Below are 14,720 nucleotides of genomic sequence, written 5' to 3' on the forward strand. Positions count from 1 at the left end.
GTTTTGCTATTATAGCATTATATGCTAAGAATACCTTATCTCTTGTTTACTTGAGGACAAGAATGCCTTTGACTCAACTTTGATAATAAAATGCAGGTTCCAGTGTGCCATCTGAGTTCTGTAGAAAGAGATAAAGTAGAAGTACTCAGCTTCAGAGCAGAAAACTTAAGAGTTCTAGTCCAGAGTAATAGGCCATTAGAAATAGAAGTTAAATAAATCTATTCCCTCTTTTCCTTCTACCACATTTAATTGGGTCTATATGAAGTACTAAGTATTAGGATACAGTAGTAAGCAAAAACCTAACTCCTTTCTGATAGAGCTTAAAGTCTAATGGAGGAAATGGACATTTGTCAAATAATCACACAGGTAAAGCTTTAACTGTGGTGTCCTATGATCAGAAAGGTACATGGTTCTGAAAGAAGTCAGATTCACATATTATGCTAATTATGGTTATCAGACCACTGAGCTGAGATCTAGAGGTAAACTGGGAGATAACTGGTCAGAGAGAAAAACATAAAGGCCAGTGTGCCCCAGGACGAGGCTGAAAAGACAATGACATAAGGGCTAGCCCACACACTACTTTTAGGCCAAGGAAAGGATTTTAATCTTCATTTGAAAATTAAGTCATTAAAAAAAAGTGTTCTGACTCTGGAGAATGGAATGGGGCAGAGTGGGGTAGGAATTGCTAAATGTCAACACACAGAGACCAGCTAGGAAAGTGTGTTAGTAGTCTGGGTGAACTGATGGTGACTTGACTAGGATGAAGAGAGAAAAATGGTTGAAGTTCAGATACACTTGGGAGGCAAATCTGACAAGAATTGTTGATAGGTTGGATATGAGTGCCAAGGAAAAGTGTTAAGAATGATTTCTGGTGTCTGGCTTGCATAACCAGAGAGATGGTAAGATCACTGGATGAGAAACATTTTTGGAGAGAGAGGTTAGATTATGAGTTCCTGATTGTATTATGTTTGGACTTACTCTGTTGAGGTTCTTTGAGATTCCAAATGGCGATGTCAATGAGGCAAGTGGGTTTCTTAGGACAAGAAACAAGAGGAAAGATCTGGGCTAGAGAGATAGGAGTTTAATCTCTGTGTATTTAGGTTGTAATGAAAACCAGGCATTGGTGGGAGTAAGAAGGCCAGGAACTAAGCCTAGAAGTGTGATATTTAACAGCCAAGTAGAAGATAAAAGTGTAGAGGCAGGAGAAATAGACAGCCAGGAAGAAAACCATAATATGATAGCATAAAAGTTCAGAGAAGCATGTTTTAAGAAAGAACAGTCAGCAGTGTCAGGTTCTGCTGAGAGGCCAAAAAGATGAAAACTGAAAATATGTATTGGATTTATGAGTAAGGAATTTCTTGGTGGTCCAAACAGAAGCTCTTTTAATGACATGATAATGGTGGTAGTAGCTAGGTTGGACTGGGTTGAGTGAAAGGTGAGGAAATGGAGACCAGCAATTATTAACAACCCTTCTGGAAAGGCGTAGAGGTTGGATGATAGAAATTAGGGTCTAGCGAGGGTTATTTAAAAAGGGCAGCACCTGGCTGGCTCAGTACAGCATGCGACTCTTGTTCTAGCCCATGTTGGGTGATTACTTTTTTAAAAAATGTTTTTTAAAAAGATTTGAGAGAGCATGAGCAGGGGGAAGGACAAAGACAGAGGGACAAGCAGACTTCCCACTGAGCTGGGAGCCCAGGACCCTGGGATCATGACCTGAGCAGAAGGCAGACGTTCAACCCACTGAGCCACCCAGGCGCCCCTAGAGATTACTTTTTTAAAAAGAGGGCGGGGTGTGGGGGTGTGGAGATACCTGGATAAAAGAACAGAGAACTCAACAGGGTAAGATTCTAGAAAGAGCAGGACAGTAAAGAGATCTACTGTCTTTTCCACTATGAAATAGTTTAACTATAAACTCAATGTATTTAAGTAGATAAGCCTACGTACCCTTTTACCTTAATCTTTACATTTCTATATTTATATAAAATATTAAATCCATTTTTTTTTTAAACCTACAACAGGCTTCTCCTCCGTCTCTTTACAAATGACTAACATCCATGGTTTTCTCACTTCTTTTAGGGAACTGATGGAGTGGAATATCTGTTAATTCCTGTGGACAGTGGAACACTGAATGATTTCCTGGAAAAGGAAGAAGAGGAGTCTTGAAGTTGTCCTTTACTCTTGAAATCTTCTGTGGAAGGAAGGGTGGTTGTACCAGCTGCCACTCCTCTAGTCTATAAAGTGTTGTGTTTACATCTAACATTAGACTCTTCCAGTGTACAAGACTTAAAGTTGGGAGGGAGGAATGTCATCGATTAGAACCTTCATTAGCCTGGCTGGTGTACCATCTCTAGTACTATGCAGCGGTCCTCAAGTTGGAGAAAACGTGCCTTTCATTCATTACCTCTCTGGAGACTTCGTGCTGGAATGAACAGTATGCTCAGGGACTATTTGGAGCTGGATGTTTTTGAATTCTTTTATACTAGAGATGATATTATTATTCCTAATTTTTTGAGGGCCTTTTAAACACTCCCAGAGCTGATTGTTTGCAAATGTGTTTGTTCCAGAGTATGGAAGTACAAAAACACCGACATCACATAAATCTATTTGCTGTTCTGTCAGAGCTGACGAGTATAATGAAGGCAGATCATCCTACTGTTCTTGAAAGGCTTAACAAAAGGTGTGTAAGACTGGGGAAGAGGGCATGACCCTCTTAAGTTGGGATAGTGGGGAGAGCACATGAACAATAATCATGATACTTGTAACAGCTAACATCTGTGCCATCACCTTCATGACACAAGAAAGCAGCCAGGCTACCGAAAACACAGTCCTGAATTACATTTTAGTTCTTGTTTTCAAGACAACAGAAAATAAAAATTTATTCTTGTATTGACATTTTCTTCAATAACTTAAAAGTGAGCAGCATATTAATGGCTGATTTTAATCTTGATTTCTCTATCAAGTAGACCCAAAACTCAGTGTAAGACATTTCAGTTTTTTTCTTAAAGTAATTTCAAGCCTTTTTCCTTAGGAAAGACAAAAAGGCTAACTTTGGCCTCTGGTCAGCTATAGTCTTCACATACTCTCGAAGAATTTCATTTTCAAGTATGAAATATTTTAATTAAAATATCATTGTAATAAACAACTGAGAACTGCTGATGCGGTACGTACTTTATCTTGTAAACCCCTTTCATGAAACTGTTTCCCAAAATGCTCAGAATTTAAGTCCTTTCTCTTTGTGGCATATAATTTGTTAAATCCATGTATGAGGGCTTAACTGTATATAATCAAATTATTTAAAACTAGTACATGAATTTGATTCTGAAATTTGTTACCAAAGGCTATTCAGTAAAAAGTGAGTTTCCTTCCCCTTCACCGATCCAGTCCCTTACATGACCAGTGATAGGAGTTTATTCCTCCAGAGGTATTCTATGCACATGGAAGGGTATGTGTTTGTATCTCCTTTTAAAAACACAAATGGTAGCATATGATACGTGCTCATTTGCACCTTGCTTTTTTTGCTTAATATATCTAGTTTATAACTTATAGTATAAAAAAGTATATAAAATCTTTAATGACCTAATATGCAAATTTTGCATTTGCTCTTAAATATCTACTGATTTATTTTTATAATTTTTGTGTCCATACTATTTGCAAGCAGTATGTGTCAACAGTCTATTAATAAATAAAAAGCCAATTTGGATAGAATCACTTTTTTACAGTACTGGTTTTTTACTAAAAATGTTTTTTTTTAAGTCCTTCAAAAATTTTGTAAGTGCATCTTAGAGATCTGAAGATCTTAGAATTATTCTACACTCATTAACTTGTTTCAGTATCAATGTTCCTCATACTCTTACCAGTTAAAAGCGTGACTGCTAAGGCTCCAACTTCTGTTACTTGCTTCTGACAAGAGTGAACAGACCTGAAAACCTTGAAAGATTTTTCTGGCTGCTCTTAATAAAATGGCCACATAAACAGGCCCAAAAAAGGCACAGGAGGTGTAGAACAGGCGTTCTTACACTCTACAAAAGAGGACATAACACTGCATTCCTGATGCAGAGAGTGCTAAATCAGCTCTTGTGATACTCTAGATTTTCTTAGCACGTTTGTCATTTTAATACATGAATAGTTCATTCATATAAAAGATCAGGGAGTTCAGGGGATGGTTAATAGATTTTTTTTTTTAACTCACTTTAGAAGTCTACTTTTTTCCCCTCTAATTCAATGTGGAGCCAGTAGCATTGTTCAGAATGTTTTTTCCTACATTCTAGGAGGTGAGAAGACTCTTCCAGCTTAGTCCTGAGTAACCGTGAGAGATGAAGAGTCAGGAGGGTCTGCCTTATCACAGACTGTGTGGCTCCTAAAACTGAGGAATAAAAAAAATGTGTTACGCAAATGACTTTGTTCTTGGGCTTCCTGTAATTACTTGACTTCTCCCTTAGGAGAGTCGCCTACCTTTTGATGTTTCAAATTGCTGTTAAACATTTTCATTCATGTTTGTTGAACACTTCCTGCATAGAAGGCTCTGCTAGACAGAGGAGTAGTAAGGAATGTGAAGGAAGAGATATGGGGTGTTAATAGCATTAAAAGTTACAGTATCTTAATATGCTGAAAAGTCAAATAACTGATGCTATGGAAAATATAACTTTAAATGTGAGTTTAATAGAAAGCTAATTACCACATTCTCATAACAATTTTGGCATACAGCCGCACACTTTGGCCTCGAGCCCACCCACATATTTAGGTCACCATCTTTACTTCTGCTACCTAACGTGCAGTCCTTGAAAGGGCAGCAGCATTCTCTCAGGACCACTACATGCTTGGGCTCTACGTGAGCACCTACGAGAATCAGTCTGCATTTTTAAACTACATCTCCGTACATTCTTCTGCACATGAAAATTTGAAAAGCAATGAGATATCCAACTAAATAACACCTTAAAGTTAACAGTTCAGAAAATTTGGCAAGTGAAAATAAAGAATTCATCTTTGGTGATCATTTTTGAAAAAACTACAGAGGACACATTTGGGGGTATTTTTAGTTATTTAGAAACGCTAACATACCAGTAAAGAAACTTTAAAAATTGTAGTAACAATGGCATTCTTTAAAAAAAAAAAAAATTTTGGCAATAAGCATGTCCAATCATAAACAAATTCTTTCTTTGATATGTTAAATCCCTTCTGAAACTCTAACAAAAGGAATTTAATCCACAACCTTCAGAATGAGTAAATGTTAAAGGTGAAATCATATCCTACCTTCAGTGTGCCATAAAGGAAAAAAAAAGTTGAAGAATCATTGCCCTCAAGCTATTTCTTAAGCATTACCTCTGACCATACCATTCCTGCCTCCTGCTTTCTGCCTGACAACAGATGACTTACTTGAGCTTTTTCAATGCATTATGCTGTTTCTCTATACTTAGCGTTCGTTCAAGCTGTGCCTCTTCACTGAATTCTACACCCTTTTCCCCAGGAAACCTTACCTGTAAGGTAAGTCCTCTGCATATCTTTAGCATAGGTAATTACAATAAACTCTTAAGTATCATCCAAACTTCTGTCCTATTCTCCCCACATCTCCATGGGCCCGGCACATAGACCACAAGGTAAATGCCACTAAGAGTCTCTCAAAGCTGTCTGCTCTCCCACTGGCTCGATTTTGAAATCAACCATCCCTCATCAAAGCTTTCTACTTGGCTTCTGAGACTTTGCTGATTCTCTTCCTACCTCCTCTCCTGGCTCCTCCTCCAACCCTTGAATTGGGGGCATTTCTTAAGGCTTGGTCCTATTGGTTATTTCTGTGGTGAATCAATATTACAGGTGAACCATCAAGAATAATTTGTAAGTTAGGATCCCAAATCTTCCAGGAAATGACTGGTAGGAAAAGGGTCCTACAAAAGAAATGTAAAATTCTTTACTTTCTCATCTCAGACAGTATTTTAAAAGATTTGCTTTTGTCACTACCAAAGGAAAAAGCTCAGCAGAGAAACTAGAAGTATGTACAGAAGAATTCAAAAGAAAAACCTCCCATGCCACCCAGAAAAAATCCCAGTTAAAATGGATTTCTTTTTCCTTCAGGATTTCTTACATACCTCCTGCATCAGGTTTGTCAATATTCATTAAGAAGTAGTTAAGAACACAGACTCTGGAACCAGACTACCTGAGTTTGTGTCCAAACTCCTGTCATTTCCGAGCTACGTGGCCTTGGGCAAACTTGTTAACCTGTTTCAGTTTACTCATCTGTAAAATGGAAATCATAATACCTATATTCTTGTTTCTAAAGATTGAAAGTGTTTATAACATACCTGAGAATGCCTAGCACAAAATATTGTATGATAACTGGGATTATTCTAAAAGCTAAGCATATTTTTATATTAACCATTCTTTTTATATTACTAATAAAATTCCAGGTGATTTACCTAAAAAACAATAAAATAATAGTCATGAATAATGATCATATATATTAAAAAACAAAAAAACATAAAACCTCATCCTGATTCTGAAATTTAGGTGAAAGATTAGTGATCTAGGAATGGGAACATAGAGACAGACCTTATCACCTCCTAGAGGCTACTACCTAGAAATAAGTGTTCCAATCTCAAGTTTTTTAAAGTAAATTTTTAAATTAACCAAGGGCAGAGAGATCTAGAATGACGCATCCCATCTATAAGTAAGCGAAGGAGAAGACTGCTCAAGCAACTTACCCAGAATGTTAAGTAAACAGATTTTAGTGGATCTGTCTTGGAGTTCACACACGAATATGTGCTTTACATTGTATGATCACCTTAAGTCATCTTATAATGAACACTTGTTCTTGAATAGTAGTTATGGTTTTTATCATACGAGCTACAGAACATTTGGTGAAGATTTACAAACCAGAAATAATGTACATTCTAAGATATTCTAAGAATCCAGGAGTATTCTAACTCCGCTGATTCATGTTATGCATTCAAGTTGGGAGGCAGTCGATTTGTAGACTGTCATCCTGTTGTTCCCGTATGCTTTATACCACATGAAGAGGGTCCCTGTCTGTTTCTGACAGGATAATATTAATCTTATTCTCCAAGTGAGCACCCAGCATATCTCGAAGATCAGAAAGAAAGCCTCGTTCAGTGTTGCTATGTTCACAGAGGATGACATTTATTCCTTGGGACGCAGCATCCAAAACATCATGATGGGACATCTCACCTGCCAACAAAGGAAAGAGCAAATACTTACGTATCAGACATGGAGTCTGTAGAATGCTGAACCACAACTGCAGAAACACCAAGTTCACACTGTGTAAAAAAGCAGAACTTCCACATAATCTAGAAAGTTAGGTACAGGTTTTCTTATATGGCCTCCAATTTAGAAAGAGACAGACCATCCCACTGAGAATTCCAAATTCCTTCTCCTTGGCCCGCTCAAGACAAGTATCTAAAGCTGCATATGCAACAGTATCTAATACTGCCAGAACCAGGCCCTAAGAACACCCGCTCAAAATGGGGCCCATGGAGGGCTCACTGATTAAGGGTCTCTGACTCTTCATCTCATCTCAGCTCTTGATCTCAGAGTCATAAATATGAGCCCTGAATTGAGCTCCATGCTGGGCCTGGAGCCTACTTTAAAAAAAAAAAACAAGTGAACTGGGGCTTTCAGAAAACTCCTCTCTCATATAAATATTAAATAACAAATACCTCCAGAAAATCCTAGGTATACTTCCCAAAGACTCCTTTATGCTTTGTGAACACCAAAATTTTCAGTGTCAACTCTAGTCTAATTCGTAAAGATGAAATAAGTTTATTTCTAAATTAAAGACAAGGTTAAAAAAAACAATAAAAATAGGGTATTTATTTTCCTTTGACTTAGGCAAAATTTCTAGAAATTCTGACGTTACTGGTAGAAGAGGATCTCATATTCTGTAAAAAGATTTTGGGAAAGCTGAAGTGTTTTGAATTTTTAAAAAAACCCATTTGTGAAGCTGAGGACTTCAAATTTAACAGCAAAAAGACACTGCACAGTTTGGCTTGTTCATAACAAGCATAATTTTGGAATATGTTTAGAGCCCTAAAAGCATTAAAAAAGGAAAAAGTTTCTTAGGGAAAAAAGTTTTTCCCCCAAGAAATTTTCAACCCCCCCTTTCCCCTCTCCTCCCCAATATATGAAATTTCATATATGGGATAATTTTTGTTCAAGCCACCTTTTAAAATGTCTTTTTTTTTTTAAGATTTTATTTACTTATTTTAGAGCGCAAACTCACGAGCAGAGGGACAGAAGGAGAGAGCATCTCAAGCAGACACCCCACTGAGCGCAGTGCCGGGCCTCACAACCCTGAGATGATGACCTGAGCTAAAACCAAGTCAGACGCTTAACCAACTGAGCCACCCAGGCACGCCTAAAATGTCTTAATCTGTAATAGTAAAATATTTTAATTTGTAACCGAAAAATAGACCCTAACGGGCCCAGTTAGAAGCCATCTTCAGGAGGGACAAGTCTGATGGCCTGGACAATTATAAATGCTCTGAGGAGAAGGCATGAAAGTGGAGGAATCCGCAAAGACTGCAATAACAGCTGAAGGCAAAGGGAAGAGAAGCCTAGCTAGGATGGTAGCTGTGGGAAAGAAAGAGAAAAATGAGAGAATTTATATGTGCAAGGAGCAAGCTCCCCATCTGCTGGTCTTTCCACAATATTACCCTTATTGAGCTGATACTGCCATGTTTCACGCAAAGGAAGAGTGATGAGCATCAATCAGCAGAGGCCTATGTGTGGTCTTTGAGCTGGTACTGTTCATCCCTAATGTTATACTCAAAGTGATATCTCAGATCACAGACATCCAAGGTCAGCCAAATAAGACGACACTCTGTATCTCCCCAAGTAACCAGACAGGAAGGCTATTTTAACAATTACGAATTGCATTAATTTATCTTATGCACATATTGTTTAATAGTTTAATAAAAAAACAACCTAGTTTTAAGAAAGTCATTATTTATGAGAAAACAATCACATGCCCCAAATAGAGATATACGAGATATACCACAAAAGAAATGGTCTACACTCTTCAAAAATGACAGTGCTCTGGACAAAGATGCATTCCAGATGCAGTGACCAGGGACTGGATATCAATCAGAAAAAGAAATGCTGGAATTCTGATCAACTGGCAAAATTTAAATATAGATTACATATTAAATATTTTAACAATATTCAATTCCTGTATTTGATCACTGTCCATGGTCATATAATGTCCTCATTCTTAGGAGATATATGCTGATGTATTTAGGGATAAGGTCATGTATACAATTTATTACAAAATGGTTTTGGGGGAAACACATAAATAGAAATATACACACACCCATAGATACTTATATATACACACATATATACACGCACACATATGTAACACATATGTGACACTGAATGTGCAAATGTAGCAAAATATAACCATTAGTAATCTTTATTATTCATTTATTTAAGTAGCTCCATGCCCAGTGCGGAGCCCGGCGTGGGGCTTGAACTCATGACCCTGAGATCAAGACCTGAGCTGAGATCAAGAGTCGGAAACTTAGCTGACAAAGCCACCCAGGTGCCCCTATAACCATTAGTAATCTTAAGTGAAGCGTATACAAAAGTTCATTATACTATCCTTGCAACTTTCCTACAGGTCTGAAATTCCTTCAAGGGAAAATGTTATAATTAATTTTATTTCTTTTTTAAGATTTATTTAACAGAGAGAGAGAGAGAGAGAGCATGCACACAAGCAGGGGGAAGAGCAGCGGGAGAGGGAAACAAGCAGACTGCCTGCTGAGCAAGGAGCCTGATGCTGGACCTGATCCGACGACCCCGAGATCATGACCCGAGCTGAAACCAAAAGTCAGACGATTAACCAACTGAGCCACCCAGGTGCCCCTACAGTTAATTTCAAAATAGTCATGGGGCGCCTGGGTGGCTCAGCTGGTTGAGCATCCAACTCTTGGTTTCAGCTCAGGTCATGATCTCGGGGGTGTGGGATCGGGCCCCAGGTTGGTCTCTATGTTCAGCAGGGAGTCTGCTTGAAGATCCTCTCCTCTACCCCTCCCCTGCTCACTTTCTCTAAAATAAATGAATATTTTAAAGATTAAAACAATAAATAAAAATTAAAACAAAATAGTAACATAATGCTATAAGATATTTTGTCAAATTGCTTCTACATTGAAAGTTTATTTCAATCTGGTACAAGTTTGAGGATTTATAAAAATTTTACATCTTTAGAAGAATGGAAAACAGGTAATGGTCATGTACATTTTTAATAAGTGCAGAGCAATTACATCAGACTTGCTCAGATGCTGCACACCTATACTTCTGGATGTGACAACGTTAAGTTCAGCAGCCTCTGAAGGTGGGTGTGCTAGATAATAAGGGGCATGGACATAGGGGCAGGAGAGGAATAATAATGCAGAAGCCTAGGAAGTAGCCATGGGCATGCCCAAGGGGTTAAGACCCTGAATTCTGGTCCCAGAAGTATACATATAAAAGTAATTTTTTTTTTTAAAGATTTTATTTTTAAGTAATTTCTGTACCCAACATGGGGCTTGAACTTACAATTCCGAGACCAAGTGTTACATACTGTATTGACTGAGCCAGCCAGGTGCCCTGTAAAAAGTAATTCTTAACTTTCTCTCTCTCAACCCTAAGGAAGAGTAGAGGTGGAAATGCCCCTGGTATCAGCAAGTGTACAAAGTACCTCCAAATCCTTTGAATGAGAGCCATGTTACCTATTAGGTGTTATCCTCAAGGACAGAATATAAAGCCTAGGTGCCAAACAATTACTGTCCAATAGAAATGCATACTGAAGGTTAAAGACAAAGCGACGGGGACTGGCGAGGAAGGCATGACCATCAGGACAGGAGCCAGACAGCAAAAGGAAAAGGTTCTCCGAGGAGGTATCGGAGCTTATCACTAGAAGCATAAAGAAAGGGGCAAGAAAGGCATTCTAGCTAGAGAAAACAGCGTAAGCAAAGGCTGCATGGAAGAGGATGAATGTTCAGGCTTGACCGAGACACATAAAGGAAATCACTGAAGGCTTTGTAGCTAGGATAATATTATACCCCATCAAATTGTACTTGTGAAGAACAGTTAATTTGGGAGTGTACGTGGAAAACTAAGATTAGGGACTTGACAAAGTATTTCAGGTAGGAGATGATGCCTGAGTAGAGGTGAGAGGAATGGCTCTATGTAGATTCTGGAGCTAAGATTCTGGCTAAGGTGGAAAAGTAGAAAGTGTCCCATTAACTGACATGAAATCTAAAAGAAATCATGTGTAGGAAGAAGACAGGTTAAATAAACGCTCAACATCAGTCTTTTAGGTAATCTAATAATTTGCTAAAGGATTTTTTTTTTCCTTCTACAAAGAATACGGTCTGTCTCCAATTTCAGTGTAGTTCCTGTTTGGTTCAGGTTCAAACAACAGTTATTAGATCCATTTATATACCAAGTGCTGCCCTAAAATCTCTTTTTTATCTCGTTAAAAGTAAACCAAGGTTAGGAAAGGATGCACACAAAAAAAGAAAAGGAGACCCAAAGGCTGTCTACCTGTGAGGTAAAGGTCGGCCTCCGTCCCCTGAAGCACCGTGCTCCCAGAACCAGCACACAGGGCCACGACTTTGACTGGAGACTCTTTAAGATAAAGGAAACAAGAGACCAACAGTTTACAATTCCCCTTCATTTTAATATTATAATTTTTATCAAGAATCCTTCATGTAATGCAGATTTCAGTCCTGGTCCCATCATCAATACCTGAACTTTGCTTACTGAATTTTAAAAAATAACAAAACGTGTCTTCATAGAAACAAGCAGATTATTCTTTGGTATTGCATAAATAACCCAACACAGGGCTGTTATTTCTTCAGATGTACGTGGCTGCACAAGCCCACGTAAGGCACCACCGAACAGTGCTAAGCGCGCACCACTAGGCTTTATCCCTGCTGCTGGGTAAAGTGACCTCTCTTGGGTTTCCAGGCAACATTGAGAGGTAGGCAGGTACTATTTCTGTTCTCAGGTGAGGAACCAAAACAGCTAAAGGAATGCTACAAATTGATTTGACACGTATTTTTAAATATATTTACTCTAAAAGAACAACCTGAAAAGTAAAATAACAGAAACTTCAAAGCCCAAATCCAACAAGTATTTAGCCCTTAAGGCTTCTAGAATGGACACTTCATTAGTGGTCACTCCATTAGAGGTATTTTAAAGATTTATTGATTTGAGAGACACTGCGTGCACGTGTGAGTGGGGTTAGGGGCGGAGGGAGAGAGAATCCTCCCGACTGAGCATGGAGCCTGACGCAGGGCTTCATCCCAGGACACTGAGATCATGACCTAAGCTGACATCTAGAGTCAGACATTCAACTGACTGAGCCACCCAGGCACCCCTAAGGGTACTTTAAAAGAGAGACTGAGGGCACACTCTGCATGGAGAGCCCCAGGATCTCCAGGCCTGTACCCACTTCAGCTACACCTGTCCTGCCAGGATGCCCCCTGCATAAAGTACCTTGGGACCTCCCCAGCCCACGCCCCATCTCCACTCCACCCCCTGCACAAAGCACCCTGGGACACTCAGCTTACACCCACTTCAGCTTCAGTTATCCTGCCGGGATGCCCTCTACACTGAGAGCCAAGGGATACCCCAGTGTGCACCCACTTCAGCTGTCCTGCCAGGGCATTCTTTGAGAGCCTCAGGACCATCCCAGTCCATGGCCACTTCAGCTCCTACCATCCCACTAGGACAGCCCCAGCACAGAGTGCCCTGGGACTCCCAGCCCATGCCAGACACCGCTCCAGCCAGCCAGCCAAAGTTACCGGGCACACATAGCCTATGCAGGGATAACCATACACAAGACCATCCCTTCAAGTTTAGAAGTAGCTGTTCCGGGGTGCCTGGGTGGCACAGCGGTTGAGCGTCTGCCTTCGGCTCAGGGCGTGATCCCGGCGTTACGGGATCAAGCCCCACGTCAGGCTCCTCCACTATGAGCCTGCTTCTTCCTCTCCCACTCCCCCTGCTTGTGTTCCCTCTCTCGCTGGCTGTCTCTATCTCTGTCAAATAAATAAAAAATAAAATCTTTTAAAAAAAAAAAAAAAGAAGTAGCTGTTCCGCCTAATTCATAGAAATGAACACAGGAAGCCAAACGAAACGAGGAGACTAAGGAAAGAATTCCAAATGAAAGAACAAGATGAAACCTCAGAAAAAGAACTAAACGAAACAGAGATAAGCAATATGCCAGGCAGAGTTTAAAGTAATGGTCATAATGATGCTCACCAGACTGGAGAAAAGGCTGGAAGAACTCAGTGAGAACTTCAACACAGAGACAGAAAACATAAAGAACCTATTGGGGTTGAAGAATATAACTGAAATGAAAAATATACTAGACTAGAGGTTTGAATCAACAGATTAGTGGATGCAGAAGAATGGATCATCAATCTGAAAAACAGGGTGATGGAACACACCCAACCTGAACAGCAAAAAGAAAAACATTTTTTTAAGGAGGCTAGGTTAAGGGATCTCTTCAACAACATCAAGCTAACAAACATTAGCATTATATGCGTACCAGAAGGAGAAGAGGGAAAGAAAGAGGCAGAAAAATTATTTGAAGAAATAACAGCTGAAAACTTTCCTGCTCTGAAGAAGGACACAGACATCCAAGTTCAGGAAGCACAGAGTTCCAAACAAGATGAACCCAGGAGAGAACTAAGGAGGTCTATACCATGACACATAACTGAAATGTCAAAGACTAAAAGAGAATTTCAGAAGAAGCAAGTGAGGAGCAAGAAGTTATGTACAAGGAAAGCCCTATAAGGCTATCAGCTGATTTTCAGCAGAAAATTTGCAGGCCAAAAGGGAATGTTCATCATATATTTAAAGTGCTAAATGGAAAAAACCTACTATCAAGAATAATCTACCCAGCAAGATTATCATTCAGATTTGAAGGAGAGAGAAAATGAGTTTCCCAGACAAGCAAAAGTTAAAGGAGCTCATCACCACTAAACCAGACTTAACAAAAAAATGTTAAAGAACTTCTTTAAGTGGAAAAGAAAAAGCCATAATTAGAAGAAAGTTATGAATAAAAAGATGTAAAATAAGATAATGTATACAAAAAACATGGAGGAGGGAGTAAAAAAGTCTTTTTAAAATGAGTTACAACTGGGGCACCTGGGTGTCTCAGTCAGTTGGGCAGCCAATTCTTGATTTTGGCTTGGGTTGTGATCTCTGGGTCCTGGGATCAAGCCCCATGTGGGGCTCCGTGCTCAGTGAGGAGTCTGCTTCAGAATTCTCTCTCGTCCTCTGTCCCTCCCCCCCACTTGTTCAATCTCTCTAAAATAAATAAATCTTTAAAAAAAATATGTTCCAACTTAAGTGACCATCGCACTATTATAGATGGCTATATATTTAAGATTCTATAGATAAACCTCCTAGTTACCACAAACACAAAACCTATAACAGATACACAAAATGTGAAGAGAAAGAAAGCCAAGCATAACACTAAAGAAAATCATCAATTACAAGGAAAGGGAGCAAGAGAAGAAAGGAACAGAGAAGAACTACATAAACAACCAGAAACAAAATAACAGTGAGTACATACCTATCAGGAATTACTTTAAATATAAATGGTCTAAATGCACCAATCAAAAAACTTAGGGTGATGGAACAGATAAAACACAAGATCCAACTATATGCTGCCTACAAGAGACTCACTTTAGACCTAAGGACACATCCAAAATGAAAGA

The 14,720-nt window shown here is 39.1% G+C and overlaps 2 protein-coding genes across 14 annotated transcripts in view; one reads left to right on the forward strand and one right to left on the reverse strand.

The window, feature by feature from the left end:
* The window catches only part of ORC2 (origin recognition complex subunit 2), a 41,713-nt gene extending 37,317 nt beyond the window's left edge, over nucleotides 1-4,396 (forward strand). For 3 of the 6 annotated variants that reach the window (XM_040642123.1, XM_040642129.1, XM_040642131.1), the window contains exon 18: nucleotides 2,077-4,396. In XM_040642123.1, coding sequence (XP_040498057.1) covers nucleotides 2,077-2,163 — 87 coding nt within the window. In that variant the 3' untranslated portion in view covers nucleotides 2,164-4,396. The remainder of the gene's footprint in view (nucleotides 1-2,076) is intronic. The other 3 variants (XR_005837835.1, XR_005837836.1, XR_005837837.1) reach the window with 3 other exon arrangements.
* Nucleotides 1-14,720, reverse strand: part of NIF3L1 (NGG1 interacting factor 3 like 1) — a 49,666-nt gene that overhangs the window by 19,825 nt on the left and 15,121 nt on the right. For 4 of the 8 annotated variants that reach the window (XM_040642149.1, XM_040642146.1, XM_008687333.2 and 1 more), the window contains 2 exons: nucleotides 11,533-11,616; nucleotides 4,640-7,176 (listed from right to left, as the gene is read on the reverse strand). In XM_040642149.1, coding sequence (XP_040498083.1) covers nucleotides 6,992-7,176; nucleotides 11,533-11,616 — 269 coding nt within the window. In that variant the 3' untranslated portion in view covers nucleotides 4,640-6,991. Of the gene's footprint in view, nucleotides 1-34; nucleotides 119-2,160; nucleotides 4,364-4,452; nucleotides 4,523-4,639; nucleotides 7,177-11,532; nucleotides 11,617-14,720 lie in introns of those variants that run through there. The other 4 variants (XR_005837856.1, XR_567605.2, XM_040642154.1 and 1 more) reach the window with 4 other exon arrangements.

This window comes from Ursus maritimus, unplaced genomic scaffold, assembly GCF_017311325.1.
Source record: "Ursus maritimus isolate PB19 unplaced genomic scaffold, ASM1731132v1 scaffold_1, whole genome shotgun sequence".
NCBI lineage: Eukaryota > Metazoa > Chordata > Mammalia > Carnivora > Ursidae > Ursus > Ursus maritimus.